The 24,432-nt window shown below is 50.7% G+C and overlaps 1 protein-coding gene across 16 annotated transcripts in view; it reads right to left on the reverse strand.

Annotated features, from left to right (window-relative positions):
• TMCO4 (transmembrane and coiled-coil domains 4) overlaps nt 1–24,432 on the reverse strand; it is a 93,261-nt gene that overhangs the window by 68,284 nt on the left and 545 nt on the right. For 11 of the 16 annotated variants that reach the window (XR_003970926.1, XR_003970925.1, XM_030325913.1 and 8 more), the window contains exons 1-5: nt 20,038–21,369; nt 15,325–15,484; nt 10,093–10,270; nt 4,008–4,182; nt 3,239–3,266 (exon numbers count right to left, since the gene is read on the reverse strand). Coding sequence is in view for 14 of the 16 variants with exons in the window: in XM_030325913.1 (XP_030181773.1) it covers nt 3,239–3,266; nt 4,008–4,182; nt 10,093–10,262 (373 nt within the window). In the remaining 2 variants the exon portion in view is untranslated. Of the gene's footprint in view, nt 1–3,238; nt 3,267–4,007; nt 4,183–10,092; nt 10,271–15,324; nt 15,485–20,037; nt 21,370–24,432 lie in introns of those variants that run through there. The other 5 variants (XM_032594204.1, XM_030325908.1, XM_030325911.1 and 2 more) reach the window with 4 other exon arrangements.

Consider the following 24,432-nt stretch of genomic DNA (forward strand, 5'->3'; position numbering starts at 1 on the left):
ACTCCCACCCAGTAGTAAGGCAGTGGGACAAAGTGCTGGTCCGGGAGGCCAGAGACCTGGGTCTGACTCCTAGTCTGCCTCTGGCGCTGTGCGTCCCTGGGAAAGCCTCTTCCCCTCTCTGGGCCTTAATCTCTCCACTTGGAAAAGTGAGAGGCTCATCCAAGATGACCTTGACCATGTGTCTCAGACCTACAAAATGGAAGCAACAGCCTCAACCATGCCCCACCCCCCCCCCACCCGGGGGGGAGGGGTGCTGCACAGCCCTCAGCAACAGTAGACACTCAGTGAATGCTCGGCTGGTGGCTTAGTCATTACAGGATTATAACGTGAGAGTGTCTGTGCTCTCCAGCCACTTGGGTCTCAGACCTCCGTGCAAACTCAAATCCTTTCCTCTGCGAGCATCCAGGAGAATCAGACATTATTATCCCTCCCTTACTTCTGTTAAAAAAAAAAAAAAACAAACAAACCAAAACCCCAAAAGCAGTGATATGACTGAGCAACGTTCTCAGACCACTTGTCCCACTTCCTGGGGCAAGCCTCGCCAGCAAACAGAGGAGTATTACTTAATGCCACACGTGTCCGAGACCAGGGACTCAGCAAATCACCCTTGGGGCCCCATTCAGCTCTGAGATATGGAGTGAAAATATTTTGTCTGGATACAGGAGGACCAAAAAATATACTTTGGGTTTTGAGCCTTAGAGCTGCACTTCTCAGACTATAAAGGAACCCCCTGGGATCCTGTCAACGCACAGATTCTGGTTCAGTAGGCCCGGGTGGTGCCCGAGGGTGGCCTTCCACCAACGTTCCCGGATGCTGACGCTGCTGGTCCACGGACCACACTGTGAAGAGCAGGGACTTAAGGCTCTTTCTTTTTTAAAAAAAATACGAAAGAAAAATGTATTCGTCTCCTAATAAGAAGCCCCAAGGTAGGGTGACCTCTGTGCTCTGCCATCCCCACGGACCTCGCGCTGAACAAAGCTTTAGTTGCAAGCGTGTGTGAGAAAGCAGCTTCTGTGACCTGTCGCGTCGGGCTTGTGGAGGCTCCCTACTCTCTTAGGGTCCCTGACCGCCACTGTGCCTGAAAGCGTCACTTAAGACACACACCAGGATTCCCCAGCTGGATCCGAACACGCAGGCAACCGGCATCGGGCAACCAGAATTCCAGAGACGAGACGTCACTCCTGGTCGCTCTCCTGCATTCCCTCTGTCTGGTCCATCAGCCATTCTGCTGTCTCTCCATCAGAATGACTCCTGGGGCAGCCCTTCACCCCAGAATCTCGGCTGCCCTCGCTGAGGCCACGTTTCCTCACGCCTGGCCGGTGGGGACGCCTCCTAAAGTCTGCCCAGGGGAAATGCACCCTGCCGTCTTCCCCAGCTCAGCCGCCAAGGTGGCTCAAAGCCCTGCCCGCTGGGCTCCTGCCCCCAGTGACCTTCTCCCGTGTGCTCTTTCCTCCCGTGTTCCTGCACATGCTGTTCTCGTGATTCCATTCTTCTTCCTCCTCCCACCCTCTTCTTCCTCCTCCCACTCCCCACGAGCCAGGGCTCCAATGGGAAGTTGGTGCCACTTTCCCTAGGTACCTTTTTAATGTAATTTTCTGTAATTTTTCCAGTAAAATTTTGCCCCATGTGATGGTCTGGAGGTTGTTGGGATTTCACCGGTCATTCTCTGTTCCTCCTCCCTGCTTGCCGTCAGAATAAACATCGGAGGTCTTTGTGCCAAAACCCCTCGCCAGCTCAGGGAACAGAAGAAGCCGCACACACAGTAACAGGGGAGCCCGGGCAGAGAGGAGGTGGTGGGGAGACTCTGATGCGGAGCTACGGGGGCAGGGGGCTGCTCACGAGGCAGCCCAGGCGTTTGATGGAGAGCACCCTGGGGTGCTGCAGGGGGTTGAATGGTGACCCCAAAAGATACATCCACGCCCTGACACCTGGGGACGTGACCTTATTTGGAAAAAGGATCTTTGCAGATATAATTACGTTAAAGATCTCCAGATGAGGACACCCTGTACAACGTCCTTACAGGAGGCGAGGAGAGGAGAGCAAAGGGAGGAGGAAGCCACGGGACAATGAAGGCAGAGACCAGAGAGATACGGCCACAGGCGGAGGAAACCGGGAGCTAGCAGAATCTGAAAGAGGCAAGAAGGAGTCTCCCCAACAGCCTTCAGAGGGAACAAGACCCTGCTTGACACCTCGCTTTCAGAATTCGGGCCTCCAGAGCTGTGCGAGAATACATTTCTGCAGCTTCAAGCTGCCCAGTTTACGGTAATTTGTCATGACAGCCCCAGGAAAGAAAGCAGGTAGAATCCCACACTGCCGCTTGCTGTGCGGCTTTGGGTAAATCACTTAACCTCTCTGAGCCGACTTCCTCATCCACAAAACGGGGCAGTAAGATCTATCTCATTAATTCATTCAACAGATAGCTACTGAGCATGTACTATGTTCCAGGTGCTATGTTAGGTGCTAGAAACACGTGGTGAAGGAAACCAGATGTGGTTCTGCCTGCCTGGCACTTATGGTCCGGAGGAGAAGTCTGCAAAGAATCACGTAACCATTCAACTGCAGCTGTGGCCACGTGGTGCCGGGAGGAGCATCCCAGACGGGGGGTGGGGGTGAGGGGGTGGGGGCAGAGGCTTCCCCAGGGAACAGATGCCTGAGTGGAGGGTTGAGGGCAAGGTAGGAGTAACTGGATAAGAGGAGCAGGCAAGGGCATGTGCAAAGTCCACGGTGCAGGAGGCACAGGCGCTTGGGGAGGCCGCTGTGGAGAGGGGGGACAGGTGTGCTGAGAGATGAGGCGGGGTAGGCCGGGGGCCACGCTCCCGAGGGCAGAGGGAGCCGCGCGTGGTCCCACGTGCATCTGGAAAGATCACTGAGTTGCAGCGTGAGAACAAAGTGCTGACTGGAATGGAGGCAGGAAGACCAGTGAGGATGCCAGGAAGGGGCAATGGTGGCTGGGGCTGGGATGGCAGGTGGAGACAGCGAAGGAACCAGACCCAAGAGCTACTTAGGAGGTAAAACTATGGGGCCTTGAGAAATAACTATCGAGCACCCACAATGTCTGGCACAAACGAAGTGCTTACTGGCTCCCCCATTACACAAGGGTCCCTTTCCTTCCCTGCACCAAAAGACCATGGAGGGGGTGGGGGGGTAGGTCCACAGGTCGCAACACCTGTCACTGGCTTTCCTGGCCAAGGGTGGAGATGAGCACCCCAAATATACAGAACTTAGAAAATCAACTCACCATCCTGGAGGGAGAAGCTCAGAAGGTCCTGGGGGAAAAGGGGACAGGAATTAGCAATACGTTCGATATGTAACTAGCCTGCTTGTTTGAACAGCACTTACTGACTTTTACCAAGTGGGGGAACGAGACCGACAAAGTATCTCTGCCCTGTGTTCTAGTGGTGAGCCAGCCACACAGGTCGGAAAATAAAGAAAGAAATGGGTAAGACTTTCAAGGAGGGAAACCCACTGATTCGACAACAGCCCGCGTCATAAGCTGCCTGCTGTAACTGCACCCTGAGCAGGTTGAGTGACATACCCAAGGGCACAGAGCAGAGCTCCTGCTTCCAAAAAGAGGCACCACAGCTTAGCACTCAGGAGCCCGGACTCTGGGGTCAGACTGCCAAGGTTCAAGTCCCGGCTGAGCCACCTGTCAAGCCGCATGACCCTGAACAAGTTACTTAACCTCTCGGTGCCTCAGTTTTCCCATTTATAAAATGGGGATGATCACTCAATCTAACTCATAAAGTGGCTTGGAGAATTAAATGGGCTAATATTTGTAAGGTGCTAGCACATAATAAACACTGTTTAAGTATTAAATTAAAGCCATGGTAAATATTCAGTAACGGTAACTTACTATTAGCTCTGATCATCATCCTGTGATATTATGACGAACTGTTTTAGCTTTCAATGACCCCACCCCACTAGCAGCGATTTCTAGGCTGACTCTGAAAGGAAACCATTTGTTCTTTCCCCAGCAGCCAGCTGCACTGCCCGGGTGGTGGGTGTACCTGAATGATCACCAATGGGTCGTCCTTCAAGATGGGGTCCTTCAATAAAATGGCAGCAAACACGTCTGCTCCTTCGCCTCCCAGGCCGTTGGCAAAAGCGGTCATGGTTGGCAAGACGGCTCCAGGCAACTCCAGCCACTTCACCAGGCCCGCCACAAACTCTGTGCAGAAGGAGCTGTAAGACAGACATGGCTTAGATCCCAGGGCTCCCAGAACACGTCTCATGAGGCCACTGGGAAGTTCGGGTGAGATGCGTTCATGGGCGTGAACAGCCAGCTTGTACAAAAACCACGGTGACCGTGACCCACGGAAGGAGACAGAGAGCCAGAAACTTAATTTCAGGTGATGTGGATCTTAGCTGCTTCTCCCACCAGAACTTTCACCAAAGCAGCGGATGAGCCACAGGAAGGAGGGTAATGAGCAGTTACTGACCGGTGCCCCGCGCCCGGCCCGTGCCGGGGGATTGAGGAATCAGAGGAACAAGGCACCCCCGCCTCAGGGGAGAAGCTCACAGACACGTACGTGACTCACACACCCTCGTGCCCTGCCACAGGCCAGGCCAGAGGCAGGAATGGAGCCCCATGTGTCCAGAGAGGCGGTGCCCAGACCCACCTGCAGAGGTGAGGGGCAGCTGCTAGAAGCTGCTAGAAAAGGCATCCTACAGGTGATTTGATTTGCTGCTGTCGGAAATCACTGAGGACATGCTTTCAGGAAAGAAGTCGGCCACTGCAGGAGCAGGTAAGCGCACAGGAAGGGTCTTTCCCCCCACGGTGCCCATGGCCGTCGTTTGCTTTAGTCCCACAGGAGTCCCTGGGCAGGTGATGGACCCCTGGAGGACCCCAGGAGGAAAGGGACCTCTGAGCTGTGGGAAGCACACAGCATTTGGGAGACTGGGACAGAGTCCACATCAGGCTTTGCTTCAAAGCCACCAACGTTCTTCTCAGTGACTGTGGTGAACTAGGTGGGGGGATGGGGGCCCCCGGAGCAGGGGGTCAATTAGGAGGTGAGTCCACCAGTCCAGAAAAAAAAGGCTGAGGCCTAGAGGCCAAGTCTCTCTGCAAACCCACGTCCCAGCCTGCCTCGACCACACTACCCTGGGGCTCCTCATGCTGGCTTCTGCACCCTGGGTTCTAACGGGGCCGGGGTGGAATCAGGTCTCCCCAAAACAAATTGAGCTCCCTGGTGGCGTGGGCAACGTCGGGGGGGCCCCCATGGATCCCAGGCAGCCCACCCACCCCCTCCCTAGAGCCGCCAGTGCCCAAGCCCAGTGGAGAGGTCGCTGCGGGCCAGCTACAACCCTGGCCTGACAGTGTTATGGTTCAGTCTCCAGGAAGCAAGACTGGCCGCCAGGCCGAGCTGCAGTGCAGCCTCAACAGAAGCCTCAGCCAACCCTGCAGGCAGATAGGAGACCCTTCAGGGCTGCCCCCAGTGGGGCCTTTCCACGCCCGCCCCATCAGGCCATCACTGGAAGAGGGCTGCCCAGGAAGGGGGCAGAAGCGTGGGCAAGACGGCTCTCCTCAGCCGAGGCAGCCCCGGCCGTGCGGGCAGCCCTGTCTCAGCAGTGGCGGGAGGAGGCCATTCCCGAAGGGACATCTGGGTAATGTGGCACCGTGCCAAGTAAACTGACCTCCTCTTGCCCCAGTTTCCCTCTCTGCAAATGGGTTTAAGAGACAACTTCAAATGTGTTTAATGTTTATTTATTTTGTGTGTGTGTGTGTGTGTGTGTGTGTGTGTGAGAGAGAGAGAGAGAGAGAGAGAAAGAGAGTGTGTGGGGGAGGGGCAGAGAGAGAGGGAGACCCAGAATCCAAAGCAGGCTCCAGGCTCTGAGCTGTCAGCACGGAGCCTGACGTGGGGCTTGAACTCACGGACTGAGAGATCATAACTTGAGCCGAAGTTGGACGCTCAACCGACTGAGCCATCCAGGCGCCCTGAGACCAACTTCATTAAGCTGTTTGAGGACTCAATGAGATGATACATACGAAGCATCCAGAGCAGGGCCTGGCATGTAGGAGATCCTCAAGTCATGTCAGCTGGCCTCACTGCTTTGGTTATAACGTGGCCAAGGGAGGCAGCAGAGAATAGGTTTCAGAGTCAGGCTCTGAAGTCCGGTGCCCGGGGAGTCCTGGCTCCCTCAGCGGCTGGGTTCATGTCCTTACTTCACTTCTCTTAGCTTCATTTTCCTCTGCTATAAAATGCGGATGTGCCTCAGAGATTGGATAGAAAGATTAAGTGACATCGTAATAGGGCCTGGCACCTGATAACCCTTCAATAAATGCTAGCTATTGCTACTACAATTACAATTTACCCCACTGCAATCTACTGGGATAACCCCGGGGGTGGTTACATGGGTGTGTACGGAGGCAGGAAACGGCGTAGTGAACTAAACATTCCTTCGGAGTAAACTAAGCAGGGCCTGGCCCTGTGTCCAACAAGAAAGTCTTGGATGTAGACAAGCATCTCCTAATAAGAGTGGAGGCGTAGAGAGCACAGCCTCTGGTTCAAATCTCAGCTCTGTCACTGGCTGTGTCATCTTGGACCAGTTACTCAACCTCCGTGTGCCTCAGTTTCTTGGTCTATAGAATGGTGGCGATAATGATGAAACCCATTTCACAGGGTGGCCGACCGGATTAAGTAAGTTAACATTTGGCCTTGTGCTCAGAACAATAGCTGGCCCGTATAAAGCGCTATGCGTGTGTTTCTTTAAAGGAACAAATGAATAAATATGGTCGTAAAGCGGCAGCACAGCCATTGATTAATCAACAAACAGGGTTTAGATCAGCGGGGTTTTGGTAATCGCTTCTAATGTGGTTGTTGGTTTATCGAAATGTGTGATATCAGCAGCAACCGTGATCACAAAAGACAATCACAGAGCAACTATCTGTCAGTCCCTGCGCTAGGTAAGCACCTTCTACACACCGACTCATTTACTTCTCGCCATACCCCTACCAGGGACGGACGTGTTATTTTTACTCCAGTCCAGAGATCAGGAAACCTAGACCCAGAGAGGTGACATGACAGCTCTAGGGTTCAAACCCCCATCTCCATGACACCAGGGGCCGTGTTTAACCACCGCAGAGACTGCCCCTCTCCAGGGATTATATTCCCGGGCACTCACCAAGCTCTGGGCACTGGCTGGGCAGGTGCATCAAACGTCCCCTTGCATCCTGCGCCACCCCCTCCCCCCCTTCCCCACGGATGGAGCACGAGGGCTGCAGAGGTTCAATGCCATATCGAGACAAAGCCTCAACAGGAATCCAGCGTTTCTCACGATGAGTCCAAAGCTCCAGCACCAGGGGCCGGCAAACTACCCACGTGGCCCAAAGCTGGCCCTGCTCGTGTAAATGAAGTTTTATTGGAACACAGCCACACTGATCCTTTACATGTTGTTCCTGGCTCCTACCAGGCTATGGCAGCAAAATTGAGTGACGGCCACAGCAGCTACGTGGCTCGCAAGCCTAAAATACCTGGCCCTCTACAGAAAACGTTTGTGGTCCCCTACTCTACCCCATTAATTTCTCCACGCTTAATAAACAGAGTTAATTTTAGGGAATATTATCTGTGATGTTTATGGCTCAGATAATAAATACATTAAAAAGGCTTGCTTTTATGTCCCACGTGACAAAAAAATCCAGAGTGGTTTTCTAAAGATTACTGAAACTGGGGCACCTCGGGTGGCTCAGTTGGTTGGGCACCTGACTTTTGATCTCGGCTCAAGTCACGATCTCATGATTCCTGAGCTCAAGCCCCGAGCGGGGCTCTGTGCTGATGGCTCAGAGCCTGCCTGAGATTCTGTCTCTCCTTCTGTCTGCCCCTCACCTGCTTGGGTGCTCTCTCTCTCTCTCTCTCACTCAAAATAAATAAGTAAACTTAAAAGGAAAAAGATTACTGAAATCAACAAGTATATCTGGGTTGTAAAATGACTGCAGTCATTTTTAAAATGTGTTTTAGGCCTAAGAAAACAGAGATCTCGTGGAATGAACCGACGACTGGATCGTAAACTTTCAGAAAGGAAATACCCCAGGGCAAGTGCTTCTGGCCAGGCAAGAGCATGTGTGCTTAAAGTGGTACCTGGATGTGTGTGTGTTTGGGGGGCTGGGGGCACACAGGATGATAACTCACTTCTCCATGTGCCATCCTAGGTGGTGCCCAGCACAGGCCTGGCACACAGTGCAGGCTCATGAACATTTGTGGGGTTTGTAAAAATTTTAAAACAAATGTCTTTTTAATTAAAAATTTTTTTAATTTAAAAAAATTTTTAAACATTATTTTATCTTTTTATTAAAATTTTTTTTAATGTTTATTCATTTTTGAGAGAGAGAGAGAGACAGAGTATGAGCAGGGGAGGGGCAGAGAGAGAAGGAGACAGAATCGGAAGCAGGCTCCAGGCTCTGAGCTGTCAGCACAGAGCCCGATGTGGGGCTTGAGCCCATGAACCATGAGATCATGACCTGAGCTGGAGTCGGACGCTCAGTCGACTGAACCACCTACACGCCCCTAACTTTTTTTTTTAAGTGTTTATTTATTTTTGAGAGAGAAAGAGACAGAGCACGAGCAGGAGAGGGGCGGAGAGAGGAGACACAGAATCCGAAGCAGGCTCCAGGCTCCGAGCTGTCAGCACAGAGCCCGATACAGGGCTCGAACTCACGAACTGAGAGATCACGATCTAAGCCAAAGCTGGATGCTTAACTGACTGAGCCACCCGGGCGCCCCATGAACATCTGCTGATGTGAACAAAGTACACAAAGTTCTCCCCACTGTGTACTGGCTTGTCGGCTACACCAACCTGTACGGGAGGCTCTGGGGACTTACAGGTGAACCAGGCAGCCCCCTCCCTCCAAGAGCCCAAACTGGAGGGGTGATGGGTATGGGAAGAGTGTGGTGGTCGCAGGGCTGGGTCGCTGAACATGTGGCTGGAGAAACACCCTGGTCTAGGGTGTGGGGAGGGTCCCGGAGGTGCCCCCCAAGTAGAGGGCTGTGCTCAAGTATTCAGCGGGATGGATGAAGATAAAAAACAAACAAAAAATAATAAAAACCCAGCTAAGACCTAAAGCATGGGGAAGTTTACTCACGGGGGACCTTTGGGGAGGAAGTCCTGAAAATACTGCAGATGCAAAAAAATCTCCTGTCATTTCCTGCCCTCATCTGTCGCTTCCCCTCTTGGTGATGGTATTTCTGTCCGTCTAGCCCCACCCTCCACCTTGAACTTTGGGGCCATAGACAGCTCCTCCCCTGCCCCATCCACAGCATCCAACCTGTCCCTGAGTCAACTCCATTCTCCCCAAGGAAAGTCTTACCTGTGCGCCCCGCCCCCCACGCCTACCCCCTGGTCACAGCCCTGGGGAGACACAGAATCCAAAGCAGGCTCCAGGCCCTGGACCACTCCGTCTGCCTCCCTACGCCCCCTCGTCTTGCCTCTAAACTCTCTTCCCCAAGAACCCTCAAAGGCTTGGAGGCTTTTCACAGCTCTGCTATTCTGACTCCAAATGTGTGATTGAAACACGTCTGTCCTAGATACCAGCAACAACAGATACTAATGTTGTCATTAAACCCATCAATCTTTTGTTCCTATGACACCTGGTTTGAACTCATCCGGGCACTTACCCCATCTGTCTAGTGTAATGGTAGTCAGTTATTTGGGTGCCTTCCCCCATCCCAGATCATAAGCCCCTAGAGGATAGGAGCCAGGCCTTGCCTGTTTTCTCCACAGGGCCTAGCACGACACCCAGCACAGAGTAGGTGCTCAACGAAGGCATGCTGCATGCATGAATAAGTATCTCTTCTCCATTAGGCTGTGTCCCGTTTATGGGCAGGGACAGCATCGGCCTTGTCCATCTTATCTGCGTATTCCTTCCATGTACTCCAAATCATGGCTGGCACAAAGTAGGTGCCCAGAAAATGCCTGGTGAAGGTATGAATGAGTGAGTACTGAAGGAAGGCTATCTAATCCTCTAGACTGTGAGCTCCTTCAAGGCAAGGGCAATGACTTTCTCCTCTTTGCCAGTAATACCCGGCAGGTGGCTTGGCTGTCAGTAACTGCCTCCCCAAGGAAGCATGACATTCCCTCTGTAAGGACAAAGGCACTCACCTTTGCTCAGGTTCTGGAAATAGCTGGGACAGGGAGATGCCACAGAGGGCGGCATAGGCAAAGCGGTTGGCCTCAGCCAGCTCCCGGCCCACGGGCAGATGAGGCTCCCCCTCCACGGCTGGCTCGGCCACCGGAGGCAGCCCCTCACTTGAACTGTTGCACGTGGCCATTTCCAGCCCTGCAGGGAAAAAAAAAAAATCTCAGTGAAAAACGCAAACGGGGCTGAGGGGTTAGGCCAAAGTTACTTAAATGGACACAATAACTACCAATCTTGAAAGAAAAGACTGATAAATAGGCCTTCATCATCTTCGAGAGAGTGAAAACACACACCATGGACTGGGGGAAGATATTTTCAGTATGTGTATCAACAAAGGATTTGTATCCATAGTATATAAACGATTCTTATAAGTCATGGTGAAATAGAAATGAGGCAAATTTAAAAACTGGCAAAAGACTTGAACAGGCACTTCATAAAAAGATATCCAATGGCCAATAAGCACACGAAGAGGTGTTCAACACCATTAGTCATCAGAGAAATAAAATTAAAACCCCAAGATACTGCTACTTACTCATCAGAATGGCCAAAATTAAAAGCCTGACAATCCGAAGTGTTGGTGAGCATAAGGGACACACGGAACTTGGACACACGGCTGATGAGAGTATTCATGGTACAACCTTCCGGAAACTGGCTTGACTTTATCATTAAAGCTAAACGTGTTTTATATGCAATTCTATACCCCAGCAATTCTACTCCTGAGAAATGAGGGCTTTTGTCCACCACGGGGCATGTACATGAATGCTCATAGAAGCTTCATTCATAATAGTTGCAAGCTGGAAGCAAGCCACATGTTTGTCCACAGCGGAATGGGTAACTTTGCTGTATTTGTAGCATGGAATATTACAAAACAATGAAAAAGAATGAAGCCTGGCTAACCACAACAATAGGAGTGAGCCTCACAGACACAATGATAAACAGATACACTTATCTGCGGAACTGAGTTCATTCCATACCTTCCCAGTCTAAGGTAAAAGAAGACAGAAGAGAGGTTGCCCATGGCAAGCCATAAGTATTGGCTCAGAAGGGGCACAGTGAGGCTTCTGGGTGATGGAAATCTTCTCTATCACCCAGTGCTGATTACATGTGTATAAATACGTTTAAAAACTTATCAAGCTGTATGCTTAAGATCTGTGCACTCTGTGTATGTTATGCTTTAATGAAAGGAAGGAAAGAAGGGAGGGGAAGAGGTCTCCTTTCTCCCCTCCTTTTATTCTTTCCTTCCTTCCCAGGGGCAGAAGGGGAAGCAGAGAAGGCAGGGGAGGGAACAAACCAAGCCAAGCCAGGCATTCAAGGGGCAGGAGGGGTCCTGGGAGCGGATACCAGGAAGGGAACCCGCCTCGACCACAGGGCACTGTGGATATGAATACACGCTCAGAACCAGACAAACCTGGGCACGAATCCAAGCACCTCCATCTGATAGATATGGAGCCCTGGGCAGCTCAACCTCTCTGCACTCACATTTCTTCACCTGCCGATGGGACTATAACATTATCTGCCTGGAGGAACTGGGTTAGCAGTAAATGACATAGCCATGTAGGTTAGTATTTGTAAAGCACTTAGCACAAAGCCTGCCAAAGGGCCCGTGCCACATAGATGTCTGTTAAGAAAATAAATGCATTAAAAAAGTCAACAAAGAAATCACTGAAATGCTCAGCATGGTGCCTGGCACACAGCAAGGTGTATAGATAACGGCAAGAGCTAACATTACGTGCCTGTTGCTGGGGGCCAGGCCCTGGGGCTGCAACGTTAACATGTTCAGTCTTGGCTAACTCTATGAGCCCAGGCATCACCATAATGTCCAGGCTCAGAGGAGAAGTAAATGAGTCCGGGTCACCCAGCCAGTAAATTGCAGACTGGAGCCCAAAGCCAGAGCTCTTGGCCACTACCTCTGTTTAAATACTCATCACAACTGCCAAGAGATATCAAGTCTAATACCCACACTCAGCACTGCCTTTGGCCCATAAATGCATTCTTCTCCAGCTGAGCAATAAAAACGTTTATCCTCAGGGGTGCCTGAGTGGCTTAGTCGGTTAAGTGTCCGACTTCGGCTCAGGTCATGATCTCGCGGTTCGTAAGTTCAAGACCCACCTCGGGCTCTGCTCTCTCTCTCCCTCTTTCTCTGCCCCTTCCCCATTTGTGTGCGCGCGCTCTCTCTCAAAATAAATAAATAAACTTAAAAAACAATTTTATCCTCAAAATATTACTTCTACAGAGGAGTTATTAAAAGTCCGTGCAATATTAAATATTAAAGTCTGTGAAACTAAATATTTCGTTAGTTTTTCAAAGTAACCCTGAAGCAACAAGTCAACTTGGGTAGAAACATAACAATTTGCAAAGCACTTTACAATGCACTTAAATCTCACAACTACTACGTACGGTTAAGAAGGACATGAGCTATTAGGATTCCCTCCTGTAGCTGAGAAACAGGCTCAGAGAGGCCAAGGGCTTTTCCCAAAATTACACAGTAACTAAGTAATGAAAGTCACACCAGACTTCCGGCTCCAAACCCTGGGTTCTTTCCTCTACATATGCACAGGGATCCTTCTTCCCTTGTTTCAGATGAAGGAACCGAGGCCCAGAGAGGTTAAGACCGTGGCCAGTGTCACCCAGCAAGACTGGCCTCCAATGGTTGCTCCAGAAACCCAAGTTTGAGGTTCGCAGCAGATCTCCCTGGCTCACAGGATCAGCCCAGACCGTGGTGGTGGACAAAGGGGACAAGTCACAAACGAAGGGGTAGGGGCAGCACCCAGCCATGATGTGGCAGGCTTGGTGATTTGATCCACTCCATTCAGAGGCCGTGGTAATTGTGCCTCTCACCCAGAAGAGCCCAGGATGGTATTTTATCGGGCTGGTACTTGGAGGGCCCCATGTTAGTTCTCAGTTCAAGAATAAATAGCCTTCCAGTCAGAGAAGCACGAGCTGGCCTGTCTCTACCCACAGGGGAGAGGGGATGAGCTTGGGGCACAAAAAAGCTCAGATCAGGTCAAACTGCCTCATTCATTCAACAAGATACACTCTTGATGTCCTATAATCCCTTCTCTACACAGCAGCTGGAGTGGCCCTTTTGTCATATATACCAATCATGTCACTCGCCTGCTTTAAAGCCTCCAAAGGCATCCCCTCACACCAGGACGCACACTCATCCCCTTAGGATGGCCCTTGCCTGGCCCTGGACTCATCTCACGCCCCCCAACCCGGCCTGCTCACTACACTACAGCCACACTGGCTGGCCATCGATGTGCTTGCAAATATGCAAGCTGGTCCCCCCTCCAGGCCTTTACACCTGCCGTTCCCCTGCCTGGGACACTCTTCCTCTGACCTTCGCATCATTCTGCCTCAGCCTGAATGTCACCTCCTCTGAGAGGCCCTCCCTGACCTCTCAGGCTCAAGTACTCCTGCCCTTCTACCCTAGCACCCTGTTCTAGTTTTATACTTACTCCCATCTTAAATAATATACATGCAAATTATTTATTTACCCATGTATACCAATAGAACATAAGCTTGAGGGAGGCCCCTGGTTGTTTTGTTTTTTGTTTCTTTTTTACTGCCATGCTTCTAGCTCTCGGAACAGGCTGTGGAATATTGCAGGCATTCGATAAATATGTGCTGGGTGAATGAAGAAGGGAACGTGATGTGTGACACCCTGGTCTGGGCCTTGGGACAGATCAGGTGACAAACTGACAAATTCCCTGCTGGCGTTCTGGTGGGACACAGGCAGCAATCCAGCAATATATAATAATAATCTAAGTAACTTGCCCAAGATCATGTGGCTGGTAAGTGGCAGAACCAGAGTCACAGTCAGGTCTGACGGTCGGATCCATGAAGGGATCATCGGGGAAGAAGCATTCGGATGAGGGGGATGGGAAGTGATGTGGCAGGAGGGGGTGACGACGGTGTGCAGTTGAAAGGGACCGCTCTAGCGGAGGCCTGCAGGAAGCAAGGGCGACAGCCGGGTGGGTGGATAGGAGAGGGTATTCCGTAGAGGAAGCCGTGCGGTGGTAGAGACAGACGAGTAAAAAGACGATGACAAGCCAGCAGGATAGACGTAAGGGCAACACGGGTGGAGGGATACAAACAGGGGCCTGCCACCCAGAACCGGCTTCCGAGAGAAGGTAGCGGTCAGACAGGGGTGAGGTTGACAGCAAGAGCATGTTCTGGGCACAGGGGACAGCACGTGTCAAGGCCCAGAGGTACAAGAGAGAAGATGCTTTTAAATTTTTTTTTCTTTTAATGTTTATTTATTTTTTGAGAGAGAGAGAGAGAGACGGAGTGTGAGTGGGGGAGCAGCAGAGAGAGAGGGAGACACAGAGACAGAAGCAGGCTCCAGGCTCTGAGCTGTCTGCACAGAGCCCGATGAGGGGCTCGAACTCATGAACCGCGAGATCATGACCTGAGCTGAAGTTGGATGCTTACCGACTGAGCCACCCAGGCGCCCCCAGAGGGAAGATGCTTTTGAAGAACCAAAAAGATGCTGGGTCAGACTTCATTGTGAAGGCAGTGGCCGTGGGGGCGGGGAGCTGAGTTAGGGTACGGGTGGATGTCTTGGTACTAATATTTTGCCTGTGAGATTATAATTATTTTAAGATAAAGAACTTTTTAAAAAGCAGCGGGATGTCTCTATAGCGTGGCAAAAACCTTAAGTTCCAAGTAAATTAAAAGCAAATGTTCACCTTACCCCAAATTAACTAGTTCATTCTTTTATTTATTTACTTTTGAGAGAGAGAGAGAGAGAGAGAGAGAGAGAGAATGGCAGAGACAGAGGGAGAGAGAGAGAATCCCAAGCAGACTCCGCAATGTCAGTGCAGAGCCTGATACAGGGCTCGAACCCATGAACCGTGAGATCATGACCTGAGCTGAAATCAAGAGTCGGATGCTTAACCGAATGAGCCACCCAGGCACCCAGAACTAGTTCATTTAATAAATATACGTTTGATCTTGGCCAAAAGATCAAGAAGCAATTAATGTAATAAATACATATCAGCACCTATTACGTGGAAGGCGTCATCCTACACGCTATGGGAACAGCGGAGACTAAGACAGACAGACAACGGCCCTCCATCATGGAGGCATATTCCAGGGAAGGAGACAGACAGTAAGTAAACTCATATTTACAATAAGACAATTTTAAATAATGGTGAGGGTTTGAGGAAAAAGAAACCTTAAATAACACGTACCCAGATTTCAGAAAACAGTTGCTGGCTTCCCCTGGCCTCTCCTCTCTCCAAGTCTGGAAACAGGCTGCTCAGCTTCCGGAAGGTTCTTAGAGAAATATGCAAATTGCCCTGGGGGGAGCAAACCAGAAAAACCAGCCTGTGGGTCCATAGGGTGTGGGATCTGGAGGAGGAGGAGAGAGAAAGAGGCATCGGTTAGCTAATGCTTTGTCCTCTGGGCCTTCGCCCCAGTAGGTTCCCCTACCTGGGATACTTTTCTCTGCTGGACGGCAGGCAGCGGCCATCACTGAGCACAGCCCTGGCATTTCCCCTGGGCTCGTGCATTTGTTGTCTCATTTAACATCCCTGTTCTGACTTCTCCTAACTTGAGATGTGGTCGCAGCGCCCAGCTCCACGATTAGCCTGGAAGTAGCTGGCAGGCACCAGATCTCCTTCATAGCTGTACCTTGTGCCCTGAGCACATACCGGCCACGGAGGGAGTGCTCAGAAAATGTCTGTTGCAGGAATGAATGAATGAATGAACTAGCTTTTAGGCTTAAGCAAGAGCCGTATTTTCCTGCTAATTCTCTCCCCAGAGGTGCTCCTGTTCTTATACTTTGCTGGAGCATCAGATGAGCAGGGGAGATGGGACAGGGGGCCAAGCAAGCATCTGGAATTACCGAGGGTTCCCCACAACCTCAGATAATCCACGCTTCCTCCTACTGGCCATTTTCCATGCCAAAGAACCAGAGTATGATTTTCTGCCTCTTTAATCCTTAAAAAAAATTTAAGTTTATTTATTTATTTATTTTGGGGGAGAGAGAGCCGAGAGAGTGAGCGGGGCAGAGGCAGAGAGAGAGGGGAGAGAGAATCTCAAGCAGGCTCTGCACTGTCAGCACAGAGCCCAAGGTGGGGCTCGAACTCACGAACCATGAGATCATGCCCTGAGCTGAAATCAAGAGTTGGACGCTTAACGGACTGAGCCACTCAGGCGCCCCACCTCTTTAATCCTTTTTAAGGAATTATCAGGGATAACGTCCTTCTCCTGGAGATGCCCTTCCTACGGGGCATGGCAAAGTGCCTTCACCATGCCTACAAACTACGAGACTCAAGCTGTGAGTCCAACTATGTTAAAAAATGCAGAAGAGACAAAATGGCTGGAGAAATAGTCTCTCAAATTCTCCATGAAAGGTGAGATAGCTGAGGCTTTTCTGCCATACATATGTGTTGCTTTTGCATTCTGAAGAAATGCATATCTAGTACATGTATCTGTCCAGAGAGTGGAGACTGTTAGGACTCCTATCAGGATGGCAACGGTGGGTGTCTCTAATCGAAGCAGGGGGCTCTTGGATTCTGGATCATCTTAAGTGTTTTTCTTTATTAATTATGTTTTGTGAATTTTCAGTAATGTGTTGATTTTATGATCCAAAAAAAGGACATGATTCTATTTATTTTTATTTTCTATTTTTTTAACGTTTATTTATTTCTGAGAGAGACAGAGACAGAATGCGAGCGGGTTAGGGTCAGAGAGAGAGGGAGACCCAGAATCCGAAGCAGGCTCCAGGCTCCGAGCTGTCAGCACAGAGCCCGACGCGGGGCTCGAGCTCACAAACCACGAGATCATGACCCGAGCCGAAGTCGGACGCTCAACCGACTGAGCCACCCAGGCACCCCAGGACGTGATTTTAACTTATAACATGGGTTGCTGACACAGGCTCATTCATACTGGCTGGGGAGAGCTGCTTCAACAGGACACTGGCAGCCTAAGATGGGCCACAGTGGGAGTATTTCTACTACAGAAATTGGCTGATGCTACAAATGATGGATTTTATTTTCCAAAGAGGTGGTTAACAGTATATCACTGGATATACAAAATGATTCCAGGTGTGTTTTTTGTTTTTTAAAAATTTTTGAAGAGACACAGAGAGAGCAAGCGAGCACGAGCAGGGGAGGGGCAGAGAGACAGGGAGACCCAGAATCCGAAGCAGGCTCCAGGCTCCGAGCTGTCAGCACAGAGCCTGCCTGATGCAGGGCTTGAACCCATGAATCATGAGATCACGACTCGAGCCAAAGTTGGCTGCTTAACCGACTGAGCCACCCCCCGCGACCTTCCAGGTATGTTTTTTAAAACAGTTTCACAGAACAAAAAGATCACTAGGAGGGGCGCCTGGGTGGCTCAGTCAGTTAAGCGTCCAGCTCTTGTTTTCTGCTCTTGCCTTTCATGAGATCGAGCCCCACGTCAGGCTCCTTGCTACCACGTCACTATCTCTTGGTGGCAGGGTTGTGGGACTAGAACTTATTGGGTTCTGTTCTATTTTTCTGTATTTTTGACATTTTCTGTCCTGAGCATATTGATGCTTTCATAAAGAAAACAATTTTTGTATTTTTAAGTTTATTTATTTATTCTGAGAGAGAGTGTGTATGCAAGTTGGGGAGGGGCAGAGAGAGAGGGAGAGAGAAAATTCCAAGCGGATTTCGCACTGAGCCCGATGTGGGGCTCGATCTCACGACCGTGAGATCTTAACCTGAGCTGAAATCAAGAGTTAGATGCTTAACCAACAGAGCCACTCAGGAGCCCTGAAAAGAAAAGCAAATTTTTTTTTTAACATTTATTACATTTATTCATTTTTTTGAGAGCCAGAGAGAGTGTGAGTGGAGGAGAGGCAGAGGCAGAGAGAGAGAGAGAGAGAGAGAGATTGAGAGAGAGAGAGACAAAATCCAAAGCAGGCTCCAGGCTCTGAGCTGTCAAGACAGAGCCCGATGCAGGGATCGAACTCACACGCGGTGAGATCATGACCTGAGCCGAGGTCAGAGGCTTCACCAACTGAGCCACCCAGGTGCCCCCCGAAAAATTTTTTAATTAAAAACAACGTTGCTCTTGCCCCAGAAAAGGAGTGCTTTATCTCAGAAAGCCCTGGTCTCATGTGGCCCACCAAGCCCACGGGGCTGAGGTCCCAGTTAAGTCCCATTCCGTTGACCAATAAACAGGTCTTGTAATCAACAAGATGGACAGGGGGTAGTGTGACCCACCTACCCAGTTTGTTGTGATGGAGGAGCCCCTGGTCCCAACCCTACGGATTGTCCACTTGCATGGGTTGGGCCCCCCAACTATCCAGCTGAGGGAGTGTGGTGGCAGCTCCCCAGCTCACTGAGGGAGTGTGGTGGGGCTGGGAGATGTACCCTTGAACTGTGTATACTGGTCCTCACAGGGGACTCTCCCCCTTGGTCTGATTTAGCATCAGGATCCGGTCCAAGTTGAGCTGAGATGCCCAAGTATGTCTGAGAAGCTAAACCGATTTCGAGAGGGAGAGCTGGATTCCTGCAGTGAGAAAAAGACCTTGCTGGTCGGGGCCAGTGGTGACTCCATGCCCTGGGGCCACCTAGTGTGCACACAGCTGGTCCAGCAGCACCCACGGCCTTGGAGGTCACCGATGGACAGAGTAGCTTCTAATCCAGGTACTGTGGAGATACCAAGAACTCCGAGAAAGGCCTGCACTTGACCTGCACTTGACCAACAGGCAGGGAAAGAACATATACATAGTGAGAATGAACGGGGTGAACACTCAGCCGTGGCTAGCCTGCACAGCCCAGGCCCAGGACGCACAGGCGTGCCAGAGCGGGCCTTGTCATGATGGTCTGTGATTATGAGTTTTATCTAGCCAGCTACATTACCTACCACCGACAAAAACCAAAACCAAAACCAAAAACTGGTTGAGCCATTTTTGTCAGTAGTGAGGGCAGAGAGCCACTCCACATCTGTCCTCGGCTCTGCATGCACCCACAGTAGGCACTCAACCGATAATCGTTAACTAACGCCATAAACACCACAGCGGGATTTCTCCTTGGGGGGGATGAAAACTTCCAAAGTCAGCACCGAGGAGAAAACCAGTGTGATCAATATTATCCTTGGACGTCCTTTAAATCACCCTTAAGGGGCGCCTGGGTGGTGCAGTCGGTTGAGCGTCCGACTTCAGCCAGGCCACGATCTCGCGGTCCGTGGGTTCGAGCCCCGCGTCGGGCTCTGGGCTGATGGCTCGGAGCCTGGAGCCTGTTTCCGATGCTGTGTCTCCCTCTCTCTCTGCCCCTCCCCCGTTCATGCTCTGTCTCTCTCTGTCCCAAAAATAAATAAACGTTGAAAAAAAAAAAATTTAAATCACCCTTAAAACTCCATGACCTGAGCCTTTCTTTAGAAGATCACATGCAAGGATGGATTTCTTGTGTTTTTCTTACAAGCCAGCCCATTATGGACTTTTCTCCCCCCTTGGAGCAGCCAGTGAACGCCAAGGTCAAATTTGATGTGAATGTATGTGTGTGGAGAGGGCGGGGAAAGTGTTCTCTTTCTCTCTCTTTCCTTCTTTTTCTGGTTAACTGGTTACAGTTGAGTTTTTTATGAATGAGACTGAAGTACAATAAAATAAGCATCACTAGTGGGATAACTACAATATTACGGGAGGGCTGGGGAATGAACTGTGTTGAAGCCAAGGAGGAAGAAAAGCATGTGACCGAAGAAATTCTTCACAACAAATAGAGCCACAGCACCGTTCTTAGGCCAGAAACTCTAAAGATGGTAGTTCTGAGCTCATGCCCTCACACACCCATACCCCCCCCCCCCCACACTCTTGGGATCATCCTAGAAGGGAGGATTCTAGACAGTTCCAGTTCATTCCCCACCTCCCAATCCCCTCCAGCATTTTAGGAGAGAAACCCATTCATTCTATACCTCTATCTGGAACTTACATGGGAAGCCAGTGGCAAATGTAGCATCTCAGGAGGTCTCCATGGCAACAGAAGAACCCAGAGGGTTTCAGACAATTCCACTATAGACCAGAAGAAAAAAGAGACGTTGGCCCAGAGGGAAAGTTCCTATCCCATCTCACCTCAGCAGCCTGGAGGATAGTAGGTGGTGGAGTAGGGTGACAGCGTGCCCCTGGGGTAGATACTCAGGTTGTATGACATCTCGTCCACGTTGTGGTCGCCCCATTCCTCCCCGACTAGCACCCTGGTACAACCCGAGATCATCTCAGGTGGATCCCAGCGGGAGTCTCCCCACCGGTTTCCTGCTCCGTCTGCTCTCCCCCCTGGCTGTCCACCACGCAGTGGCCAGTTGAGCTCCGTCTCCCCCTGAAGTCAGCTCATGTCCCTTCTCTGCTCCAAACCTCTACTAATCCCCTTTCCATGCTCAACAGTTCTTCCAGTGGTGCCTGGTCCATATGCAACCCGGCCCCTGGCCTCTCTGCCCTCCGCCCCCTCTCCCGTCACTAGCTCTGCTCCGGCCACACCATCCTCCTTGCCGCTCCTGGAGCCCACCAGGCACGCTCTCATCTCAAGGCCTTTGCACTTGCCTGTTCCCTCTGCCCGGAATGCTGTCCCTGCAGACAAACGCACGGCCAGCTCTCTCGCCTCCCTCCTGTCTCTGTTCAAATCTCACGGTTCGGTGAGACCACCCTGTCCCTGCCTTCCATCCCAATCCTCTTTACCTGGCGCCTGCACTTAGTCCACAGCACGAATCACCGTCTGACCTACTAGATCATTTTCTGGTTTACACTTACGGCTCAGTGTCTAGCTCTTCCTGCCCTTACGTAAGCACGGTAGGCACTTACGAACATTTGTCGAACGAATGGTGGTCTCTGCTTGGGAGTAACTAGAATATAACGTGAGGCACATTTGCCGAGGAAGGAGGTGGGGGTGGGGAGGCAAAGCTTGTAATGATCCACACGATCCACTGGTTCTCAAACGGCCCCAAAGGGCCCCAGGGACTTCTCCTGGTCCGGTGGGCGAGGGGAGATACGGTGGGGACCTTCAATGCCCCACCTTCAAATTATAACAGTAAAATAATCCACGATACCACCTTTGGGTATTTTCCACTCAAAAGAAATGAAAGCAAGGTGTCAGAGACATCTGCACACCCACGTTCACAGCAGCTAAATAAAAGGTGCATGTAACCCAAGAGTCCGTCAATGGATGAATGGACGAACAACAGTAAGAAAGGAATCGATCCCATGGAATATTACTCGGCCTTCAAAAAGGAAGGAAATCCTGACATATTACAACATGGATGAACCTTGAGGCCATTATGCTAAGTGAAATAAGCCAGTCACAGAAAGACAAATACTGCATGATTTCACTAATGTGAGGTACCTAGAGTAGTCCAAATTATAGAGACAGAAAGCAGAATGGTGGCCAGGGGCTGGGGGAAGGGGAACTAGACGGCTGTTTAATGGATCCGGAGTTTCAGATTTGCAAGTGGAAAAGTTCTGGAGATAGGTTGCACGACTATGTGCCTATACTTAACACTATTGACCTGCACGCTTAAAAGTGGTTAAGATGGTAAGTTTTATGTTATTTTATCACAATTAAATTTTATTTATTTTTTATTTTTTATTTTTTAAAAAAATTTTTTAACGTTTATTTATTTTTGAGACAGAGAAAAACAGAGCATGAATGGGAGAGGGTCAGAGAGAGAGGAAGACACAGAATCCGAAACAGGCTCCAGGCTCTGAGCAGTCAGCACAGAGCCCGACGCGGGGCTCAAACCCACGGACCGCGAGATCATGACCTGAGCCGAAGTCGGCCGCTTAACCGACTGAGCCACCCAGGCGCCCCCACAATTAAATTTTAAAGAATTGTAACAGTAAATTCTCGGTACGGTGCTAGCCGTGTGCCACCCCCTTGCACACATCATTTCATTTCCTCCCAACCAGCCCTAAAAGGTAGGTATCTCCAATCTACGAGAGAGACAGAGAGGCTGTGAGAAGTGAAGGTTAAGGTCACCGGGCAATTAATGTGGGATTTAAATGCACCCGGGCCTTAGCCCAGAGGTAGCCGTCTCAGCTATGATGCTGCACCACTCTCTTTAGTCTAGCTGATGTCCTGACGTGGCCCAAAAGATTTCAAACACAAATTGAAAGCCACCAAATTAGATGACTCTCACTAGTTCCCATCTGACCACAGGCTAGCACCCCGCTTTGCAGCCAGTCCAGGCACTTCTGGGACAGACCTAACCTGTCTTTCCATCTTCATTTTCCTCCAGTCCCTTTCTTCCAGCCAGGCCTTAGCCAAACTGCATTATCTGCGGCTTCTAGCCCACACTGGGATGCCCACCTCGGGCCTCAACTCATGCCGATCTCTCGGTGTCCAAAAGATGTCCTTTTTCAAAAGTACAGTTTAATACTAAAATCAGTGAAGATTTCCTGCCAGCTTGTTCTCATGAGCCCAATTCAGCCTCACAACTGCCTTATGAGGAAGAAACTATCATTGTCCCCATTTTACATATGAGAAAACTGAGGCCAATAGAGGTGAAGGCCACACATCTGGCAAATAGCGATGCCTGGATGCACCCCCACAGGCCTGTGTGACTTCAAACTCCAAATTCTTCTCTACTTTATCAAAGGGGCTCAGGGATTGCCATGAGCCTCCCTGGATTTGTGCAGCTGAACTGGGGCCTGCTGCCTCTGGACACCCCCCCCCCCCCCAGGCTTTCTCTGGCCAGCCCCTCACCTGCTTTCGGGTCTAACAGCTGCTTAAGTGCCAGTCTCCTCCTCTAGGAGGGTCAGGGTCAGAGTGGACAATGCTCAGGACATCAGTGCTTCTCCCCCCAGGCTCCTCAGCAAAAGAGCGGGCCCCACCCCTCCTCCCTCCCAGCAGACCCTGCGTAACTTCCTTATCAAACTTGTCACCAATGCACAATGGATCGATTACAGGTTTACTTGTTTGTGGTCTGTCTCTCCAGAAAAAGCTCCACCGGGCAGTGGCTTTTGTGTCGTTTCCCTGATGCTCCCTACAACAGTGCCTGGCAGAGAAGGCGCTCAATCCGTGTGTGTGGAATGTGACAGCAAGGGTTGTAAAGGCTGAAATGCTGACTGTTGCAAACATTCCATTTCTCGAGCCAGGCAGGGAGCCTCCTCGCCTGGAAGTCAGCCACCCCCGCCTCTGCCTCTTTCTTACATTTCTCTACTGAGGGCAGTAACAGGTTACCAACAGGGACACCGGAGCCTCTGAATAAATACACCTTTGCTTACACCTGACTTGGCAAGGCCTCTGATACAGGCCACACTTTGGACCATGCTTTATTTACCATTTGAGAAGCATTCGGACGTGGTATCATCAACGCTATGCACTTTTATGACCCCTGCTGAATAACAATGACAGGCTCACAGAGGTGGGGGGGTCACATCACAGCTATAGAGTGGCAATGCCAGGTTTATGGACTCTGAGGTTGGCTGGACCGCTCTCTATCCACTGACCTTCCCACCCCCCTACCAAATCCCTGGGGAGTTGGGGAGAACGCTCAGGCTGGCTGAGCATCTAGATAGACGCCCACGAGGGTTTGAGGCTCTGAGGTTCAGTCTCTCTCTGCCCTCTTCACATACTTCACAGTTGGTAAGATTCCAATGGTCTCTCCTCTCTGCTCAGCCCTCCCCAACCCTCCCCCCACTCCCCAAGAGCAGGATTTTATTCCATTCTTTGTAGTATACTCCCCAAGGGCAGCACTTGCCTTGTTCGCTGCTGTATTTTCAGTGCCTGAACATTACACACTGGCACACAGTCGGTGCTCAGTTAATATCTGTCCAATGAATGAATGGATAGCCCTAAAGCTTAACGGGGTTTCATATTTTCTGCAGTGAAATAAACCCTGAGTCAGGGAAAAGAGAACTAACACGTTCACTCCTACTTCGTGTTAGGCACTAGTCTCAGGTCAAGGCCCAGAGTCCAGCCCCGCTGTACTCCCAGCTGTGGCTCCAGAGAAAGGACATGGTGAACGCCTACTCTGTCTCTGTGCCCGGCACAGGTAACCCAGGTTTTAAAATGTTCTCCTCCCTAGGGGTACTGTCTTGGGGAAGTCATCTCTCGCAGCCTGTTTACCTAGCGGTCAAATCCCCTCAAAAGTTAGTAGCGCTGGTCCTTCTTTCCTACTCTGTCAACAGGTGGCAGGGTGAGAAAGATGGCCCATCTGTAATTGGGGGCTTTTTTCCAGAAGGAATTCCCAGCCCCACCTTGGAATTCTCAGTTTGAAGGTGTGCTGTGAGCTCAGAAAGCCGCAGGGGCAAGGAGAGAGGACATCAGGGGTGCCCGGAGGCCTTCTTCACCGGTTCGTGGAGGGGCCATTTGCGACAAGGGAAAGCCCGCGACCCT

The sequence above is a fragment of the Lynx canadensis genome, chromosome C1, assembly GCF_007474595.2.
Source record: "Lynx canadensis isolate LIC74 chromosome C1, mLynCan4.pri.v2, whole genome shotgun sequence".
NCBI classification, from domain to species: Eukaryota; Metazoa; Chordata; class Mammalia; order Carnivora; family Felidae; genus Lynx; species Lynx canadensis.